Below are 8,408 nucleotides of genomic sequence, written 5' to 3'. Positions count from 1 at the left end.
CATATATACAGGATAGGGATTCCCATGGTGCTGGTCTCTGTGCCAGCCTGTTGGTGCTTTTACCTCATGGAGGGAAGCCACCTCCACTAAAAAAGCTTTTTTTTTCCACTGCACATCGTAAATATTACCTTGAAAGCAGATCTTTTACTATCCCCTGGAGATTTCTACCCAGTGACAGCACAACCTTGGGGCTGTGGCCACAAGATGTGGGTGTGAGAGTTGCCCTCCTCCCCACCCAGCCCTGAGCACCCAAACACTCTGGGCCAGCTCAGACAGGAAGATCAGTGCCCCAAAAAAATTTTCCTGTTTCAAGTGCACATTACCGTGGGTTTAAAAAGTTTACTTGCAGCGACCTGGATAGCCTCCTCTGCCCTTCTCAGTTCTGGCCCCTCAGTTCAGGAAGGACACTGAGGTGCTGGAGCAGGTCCAGAGAAGAGCAACAAGGCAGGTGAAAGGTCTGAACACAAGTTATTTGAGAAGTGGCTGAGGGAGCTGGAGACATTTAGTCCGGAGAAAAGAAGGCTCAGAGGAGACCTTAATCACTGTCTACAAGTACCTAAAAGGGGCCTCTTCTCCCAGGTAACCTGGACAAGAGGACATAGTCTTAAGCTGCACCAGGACACGTTTAGGTTGGACATTAGGAGGAATTTCTTCAGAGAAAGGGTGGTTAGACATTGGAATAGGCTGTCCAAGGAGGTGGTGCAGTCACCCTCTCCGAGGTGTTTAAGGAAAGACTGGACGTGGCACTTAGTGCTATGGTTTCGTTGACATGGTGGTGTTCGGTCACAGGTTGGACTCCATGACCTCAGAGGCCTTTTCCAACCACATTGATTCTGTGATTCTGGACACACAGGGACAACAACCGGGTGCAGGAGCCACCGGATAGTGAGGGACTGGGGCAGCTGAGGCCTGACACAGAGCTCATCACTTCTACCGCAACGAGCTTGCCCTGCCGCGGGGAAGCGGGGAGAGACGGGGGCTTTTCGTCGGGGTCCCCCCACATGGGAGCCCCGGCGCTGCCGCAGGGAGATTCCCGCACACGGGAGCCCCGGCGCTGCCTCAGGGAGATTCCCGCACACGGGAGCCCCGGCGCTGCCGCAGGGAGATTCCCCCACACGGGAGCCCCGGCGCTGCCGCAGGGAGATGCCCCCACACGGGAGCCCCGGCGCTGCCGCAGGGAGATGCCCCCACACGGGAGCCCCGGCGCTGCCGCAGGGAGATGCCCCCACACGGGAGCCCCGGCGCTGCCGCAGGAAGGTAGCCCCACTAGCGGGTTCAGCCTCCCCCCGCGCCCCCTCAGGCCCCGCTGGGCACGGCGGCCCCGCCCATCGGGCTGGCCCCGCCCCCTCGCGTGCCGGGCGGCCTCACTCGGAGCGCGTTCATTGGCTGCCGCTCACCGGGGCGGGGCCGGGCGCCCTTATGAGGCCGGGCCGGGGAGCCGCGCGGGGCGAGGCGCTGCCGCCGGACCGGCTCCATGCAGTGCACCAGGTACGGGCGCGCTGACCCTGCCCGCCGCGACCCGCGGCGCTGATGACGCTGCTGCTCCGCTTTGCCTTCCCCGGCTGCCTTCTGCTCGGCGTCGAAGCCCTCTCGCGTGTGCGGGAGCGGTTCTGGCGCTCCCCGCTCTCCCCGCCGCGGTGGTGTTCCTGGGGGAAAACGGGATCCTGCGGCTTGGCTCCTGCAGCCCCCCGGCTGAGCCGGCAGCGGTAGCCCCGGAGCGGCGGGGCTGCTCCTCCGCGGGGCTCTGTCCTGCTGCCTCTCGCGGGTCTGGGCGGCGCGGCTTGGCTGGTGTTGCGGAGGGGGCGGGCTGTAGCGAGTTAACGCCGCCCGGGCGAGTGCCTGCGGGGAGCGGGCTGTGCCCGCGGGGCGGCCCGGCCTGCCCTGGGCCGGGGAGCAGTGGCGGGTGCGGAGCGTCCGAGCGCTGCTCCAGCCGGCAGCGTGTCACGGCTGCCAACTGTGACTCGGCGAGTGCTGCGCGCCCAGCCCTCTGCTAGGGGTCACCTGTCCCCAGGTAGCGTGGGGAGCAGAGCGGAGGCAGCCGAAGGGGGTCGATAATGGAGGTGTAAGTAATTCCTTGGCTCTGGCTTAATTCTCCTTCGCAGAATGACAAGAGGGAGAAGTGAGTGGCGACAGACATCCTTTTCTGGAGAGGGTAAAGCTACAGGAAGAAGTCCGGAGGCAGAGTCGAGTTTGTTCGCCTTTTGAGGGGAGAGGGAAAGGAACTGGCCACTGTACCTGCATAGGGCTCCCTGCCTTGCCCTGTTTGCTTCTAGAGCTTTCTTTCCTGTTAGCTCTGAAAACTATATCCCTCTCCCGCCTTCAAAGCATTTGAAGTTCAGGACACCCTGATCAGCCCCAAAAGGGGAAACCTGCCTCTGGCTGAGAGCTGGCCATCAGCAGACTCTCATGTGCAGAAGGAGTTGTCTGGGATATCAAATGACCTAGAAAGGCAATTTGTAAAAGCACAGAGCTCACCCTCATAGTTGGTTATGAAAAGCTCTTGCAATAGTTCTTAGCTTGGAAAAAAAAGCTCCAAATGATGCAATTGGGCTGTGCTTTTTATGCCTCTTCATTCTAAAACTGAATATACATGGCTTACTATGATAGCTGACCTCTCAGAATTTACAGGAATTCTGCTGAATAAATTTCCGCAGGAAAAGATGCAATGCAGATGAAACTGACTTGAGTAAGAGAATAAGTACTGGAGGCTGCATTAATTTAAAGGAGGAGATGACCTGTATGAAGTGTGTATGAATAAAAACTTGGCAAAACCAGGTAGAAGTGAGCAGAACAGTGTTAGCAGACAGGTGGATTTGATGTTTATTTTGTGCAGCTCCCCTTGAGCTGACAGGAGGCACTGCAGGAGGAGTTGGCTGGTGGGTGTGCTGGGATGCAAGCCTTGGCACATGTGCTCTGAATAAACAGATACCCTCGCTGAATGGATCCTGTGAAAGCCCGCTCAGAGCTGCTGTGTTGGTGTTACAGGGTGGGGAGCTGAAGAACTCAATTGGAGAGTGTAGCTCTTGCTTTTTCTTGGCACAGGAGCAGCAATCAAGTACTAGAGCTGGCTGTGTGTGGCTTTGGCAGCCGGAGCTCTGCTGCATCACAAGGCCAGCGGTCACTGCTGCTGCCTCATCCCTCTCTGTGTGGTGGGAGCAGCTTTGGAGCCTGGCCTGCAGCCAAGTAGGATTTTTATTAAGGGAATACTCTGTGTTTAAAGTCAGCTGCAATACAGTTGACTTAAGGGGGGATGTGTGTGATAAATCCATCCAGCAGTTTATCCAGAGTCAGGCCAAAGAGAGTCTGCCAAAAGCATCAATCTGAACATCAGTGTAAGGGCAGGAGCGATAGGTACAGTGTTCTGGGAGCTGCCTGGCTGCAGAGGCAATTCCAGGGCTAAATCTGGCAAGGTGCCAGCTGGGAGTTGCCCTACAATGGGCACATGGAGAGAGATGGTGCTGCATTCCTAGAGGAACAGGCTGGGTGCTAGAGGAGGGCCTGTAGTGAAGGGGCATGTGGCCTGTGCCTTCTGGGAGAAGGACTTTCTTGCAAAGCCTCAGCGAACCTCAGGTAGGTGAGTTGTGTTTGGCAGAGCCCTGTGGCCATATGGATGTTTCCCAGGGTCTTAGCACAAGCACTGTGGAGGCTTGAGGTGCAGACTCTGCTGGAGGTAAAACTGGCTGATATGCCTTCTGAGCTGACACGTGTTTTAAAGTGGAGTAGAGGGAAGAAAGCTCCAGAGCAGCATTGGCTAAGCCTGTGCCCTGCTGCTGTGTCAGACTTGCTATACTCATGGTGCTACTTGTGGGTACTTTAGATGGAGCAGTTCTGGGGGACAGTGTTAAGCAATGTATAGTTCAACTGAAAGAGTGCTTTTTGGCTGACGTCTGGGGCTTTATGAGAGGTGAAGTCAGTTGTGTACAGCAGCTTGTGACAAACTGAGTTCCTGCTTCTACAAAAGCTTGTGAATCCCTGGGGAGAATTTCTCCTGGAGGGAGGAAAGCACAGCAGGAATCCTGCTTTATGTAGCATTGAAATTTGATAATCTGTGGGTTTTGTGAACATTGGCAGGACTGAGCCATGGGCTTTGCTTTGGATTGGAAATGCTCTGGATCCAGCTATTGCTAGCCTAGTAGGGCAGTGCCTGTGTGTGCCTTCAAAGGGTGCCTCTGTCACTCACTGTAGCAGCTGGAAGAGATGTTGTTCAGGGGCACAACAGGCTCTGGTCCTGCCACTTCTACTGTAGTGTGTTTTTCACTGTGCCTGTAAAATCACACCATACAAGTACCTGCCTTTAATTAAGAGAAGCAAGTTTCTTTGGGATGGCTGGGGGGAAGTGTTATATCAATTGTCTGACAACACTCATATATTAAAGTGCTTTTCTAGCATCAACTGACCCTTCTTCTTATCTTCCAGAGTATTAGACTATTTCCCTCACAAGCAAGCAATGGCTGTGGATGTAGCAATGCAGCTGTACCTGTGCTCTTCACCTTTGCGAAGAGAGAAGTGTGCCTGCAAAAATGCTCCAAAGCCAAGCAAGCCATTGCGGCCCTGCATCCAGCTGAGCAGCAAGACTGCACTCAATGAACCAGAAGAGGCAGCAAACTCCTTCACACACAACAAAGTGAAGAAGAGGGTGTCGTTTGCGGATAGCAGAGGCTTTGCTCTGACGATGGTGAAGGTGTTCTCAGAGTTTGAAGATCCACTAGATATTCCTTTCAACATCACAGAGCTGATAGACAACATCGTGAGTCTGACAACAGTGGAGAAGGACAGCTTTGTCCTGGATTTTGTTCAGCCCTCTGCAGACTACCTGGACTTCAGAAACCGCCTGCAGACAGACTGTGTCTGTCTAGAAAACTGTATGCTAAAGGAGAAATCTATTGTGGGAACGGTGAAGGTAAAGAACCTCGCTTTTGAAAAGACTGTGAAGATCCGGATGACGTTTGACACCTGGAAAAGCTTTGTAGATCACCCGTGCCAGTATGTCAAGGATACGTATGGAGGGTCAGATCGGGACACGTTTTCCTTTGACATCAGCTTGCCTGAGGGAATTCAATCGCATGAGAGAGTCGAGTTTGCCATTTCCTTTGAGTGCAATGGGAAGGAGTACTGGGACAACAACAGGGGCACAAATTACAGGATCATACGGTCAGAACTGAAGTCTGCCCAGGAAGCTGCCCGTCCCCCACAGGCTCCTGACTTTGGCAGTGCATTCGACCGGTTTGGGAGCCCTCGGTGCTCCTATGGCCTCTTTCCTGAGTGGCCCAGTTATTCAGGCTACGAGAAGCTCGGGCCCTACTACTGACCCAAGGACAAAGGCCAGGTTGACTAACTGTTGCTGGTGTGTCTGCAGGCCTTGGGGCTGGTCTGAACACAGGTGTATGAATAGGTGGAAGAAGTATGGGTCTGTTTAGCTTAGCATAAGCCTCCCAGCAAAACCAGATGTGCAGTGCTCTGCTGGCAGGGGTCTCAGTCAGAGAAGCAATTCTTGCTCTCTAGGTGATCAGAGGACCAGGGACTGCTCATGTCTCTTCAGCACTTCTTCTTCCTCTTCAGTAAAGTTGCCAGTGTCCAGGAAAACACTACAGTGCTTATTTTGCCTGTCCAAGCTATGTAGTGGTGGCTGCTTTGTATTGCCTGCCTAGTATTAAAAGGCTCTTTCAAAATATTTCCTAGTATTATAATGTTAGTGGGCTGTACTACAGCTGCAGAGTTCTCCTTGCAAAGCCAGCATGTGCCTGTCAGGAAACACTTTGGCTGGATTGGTGGGAATGGAGTCCTCTCTTTGCACATATCCTTGTAGTGAGGCCCTTCCTACTGGAGGCAGAAAGCATGCTTTGGAAGTGAAAATGCAGTGTGATGACAGGAAGTGTGGCCCTACAGCCTGCCGAATTAGGAGATGTGCCTGTGGGAGAGGATCTGACATGCTTAGTCACCGGTTGTTGTGTCAGATGATCTTGAAAAACTCTCATACCATTGGTGTCACCAAAAATAGAGATCAACTGTAGCTGTGTGGTGCTTGTAACACAGCTGTGCGTTGACATCCTTGACTGCCTTCTTCAAAAACTTCCTGTTTCTCTAATCACAAGTGATCAATGATGCTTTTTCCCCTTGATGGTCATCTGAAGTTGGCTGTGCTGGACTCTGAAAGTGCATTTCTTCCTCTTGTGGACTGTAAACCAGAGTTTTGTCCAGCTGGGGCCCAGAGTCTTGCACAGGAGACTCTGCTCAGGTGCTCCAGGAGCTAAACACAGACCACATGACTGTCTATGCTGTGTCCTGTGTAAGAAGGTGACTGTTATATACGTACTGTGGTGGAAGTGCCTTGACTGAGAAAAGGGTGGTATGTGCAATCCCAGCAATGCTTGGGGATGAACAGGCTTTGGAACTGATGTTGCTTTTAAGATCTGGTAATGGTTTGTTATGCTGTGCCGTGGACTGCTTGGCAGCTAAAGGCATGGCACTGCTCACCTGTGAGGGTGCTGTGGCTATCCTGGATGAACATGCTGGGCTTCCCTCACTGTTGGAGCACTATCTGCTATTTTGATCTGCAAATGCCCAGACTTTGCATCTCTCTGACCATAAAAAGTGGCTCACCCCACCTATGCAAAGAACTAGCCATGAGGAGAGTGAGATGTGGGGTTATCCTGACAGCACCCCTGCATGTGACACAAATCACAGAAGGGAGCCATCCGTGTCATTAAAGAGGTGGCTCATCTTCTGCTTGTGTGCTCAGGTGGGGAGCTTGTGCAGTGCCAAAAAGCCTCACAAAGCTTCTTGGGTGCTAACTGGGCAGAATAACTTAATTCCTCAGCTCAAAGGAGAGTGCTGAAGAGATTGTAGAAATAGAGGTCAAGGGAATCCTACTTTTTCTAGTGCATAAGCTTTATATAATTTTTGGGTGCCTCTAGTAGCCTGTGGATGGGCTGGAGAGAAGCAACAGGCTAGACTACTTAACTTTGTTAACATAGCTTTTAATTCTGGAGACTACTGTATAAATACTTACAAGCTGTTTTACTCTAACCTAGAAGGGGTACTGGGATCACTGTTGGATACCAAAAGGGACAAGAGCTTGCAGGAAGAATAGCTGGCCTTCATCTGCTGCTTTTTTCAAAATGCAAAATCAATACATGTCTTCACTGTGCCTGATCACTTAGTCAAGGTGGTGAATCTACTTGCTAACCCAGAGCTCATTAGGCTTGGTTCCTCTGTTCAAACAGCTTCCCAAGTCAGCCCTTAGAGCCTGCATCTGGTCTCTCTGGGAGGGACTGTTGCCTAGCTTGACTTGGTTTTAAACTTTAAGCAAGTTTGAGTGACAGTGGTACTTTTTATTTATTTAGTGTATGGTGTTAATGTTGTAAGACACTGACTGTAGGAAAGTCATGTTCTCCTGGCACCTTCTTGTGCTTCTGGAGAGCTGTTTGTGAGCCAAAACAAGGCATGTGGGTCTGGGGTGCTGTGGATGATGGTGTCTCCTTACAGGCTTGTTTTCAGGCTGTGCATTGGGTGTGCTTGGGGAGGAACATGGAAGATAAGCTAGAAGAGCAATGCCATAAGTAAAAGCTAGATTGGGAACTGACTATTTGACCAATAGCAGTTTAAAAATACTACTTGTGGCTTTCCCCTTTTCCCTTTTTCCATTGCCAATGTGAACATAGAAGTGAGGTGGTAGCTCTCCTTGCTCTATGCCTGGAAGTGCCTTGTAGGATGTTCTGCATGTTTGTTTTTAAAAGATATTTTTGTACACAACATTCAAGTGGAAAATGCACTTTATAATTGCCATGTAATGACTCTTTTAAAAATATGGTTCTGTTTTTATCTGATTGTTAAAATAAAGGTGGAACAAAATGTTGTCTGTGTATCTTGCTGTCATGGTATTTAAGCACCCATGGGGCTGGGGGTGCAATTTGGACACGGGTCCAGCTTCCTGAAAGTGGCCATTGGCAGGGAGGAGCACACATACACATTGAATTCTGCTGCCTGAAACAGGAAAGAGCTTCCTATTCTTGCTGCCTTCCTGCCAACACAAACGCTTCTACTGCCTCTGCAGCCCTGGGATGGGAGGAGCCCGGGCCCTTTTCTCTGTACTCTTAGGTTTCCCTATTAATCACTGTGTTCCTGAACTGCTTCTCACTCTTCCCCTCGTTGCAGTGCTAGCAACAGCCTTTTCGGGTTTTTCTGCTTTTGAGTCAGTATCCATTCTTCCCCTTTTCCCCTTCCCCTTCCCCCACACTGGCTTCATCCGGGATTAGTGCTTTCTCTCACAACTGAGGTGTGATGGATGCAAGGAGAGGTGTTGCAGAAGGGGGTCAGCTCTTTCCTAATGCCAGGATCAAATGAAAGTTAGACCCTTATTTACGTCAAACTAATTGTCCCTGTTGTGTCACTGCAATAAGAAACACTAG

The 8,408-nt window shown here is 51.5% G+C and overlaps 1 protein-coding gene across 2 annotated transcripts; it reads left to right on the top strand.

The window, feature by feature from the left end:
• Positions 1-1,387: 1,387 nt before the first annotated feature.
• On the top strand, positions 1,388-7,854 carry PPP1R3B (protein phosphatase 1 regulatory subunit 3B). Of its 2 annotated transcripts, none has more exons than XM_085058472.1 (2): positions 1,388-1,488; positions 4,417-7,854. In XM_085058472.1, the coding sequence occupies exons 1-2, from the start codon at positions 1,475-1,477 to the stop codon at positions 5,306-5,308; spliced, it is 906 nt and encodes a 301-aa protein (XP_084914598.1). In that variant the 5' UTR covers positions 1,388-1,474; the 3' UTR covers positions 5,309-7,854. The 2 variants fall into 2 exon arrangements, with proteins under 2 accessions (XP_084914598.1, XP_084914599.1); XM_085058473.1 differs by lacking the exon at positions 1,388-1,488 and adding an exon at positions 1,539-2,062.
• The last annotated feature ends 554 nt before the right edge of the window (positions 7,855-8,408 follow it).

This window comes from Lichenostomus cassidix, chromosome 4 (assembly GCF_008360975.1).
Source record: "Lichenostomus cassidix isolate B80296 chromosome 4, HeHo_3.0, whole genome shotgun sequence".
Classification (NCBI taxonomy): Eukaryota; Metazoa; Chordata; class Aves; order Passeriformes; family Meliphagidae; genus Lichenostomus; species Lichenostomus cassidix.
The sequence above is the reverse complement of the archived record's forward strand: the minus strand, read 5'-3'. Positions and strand labels throughout refer to the sequence as shown.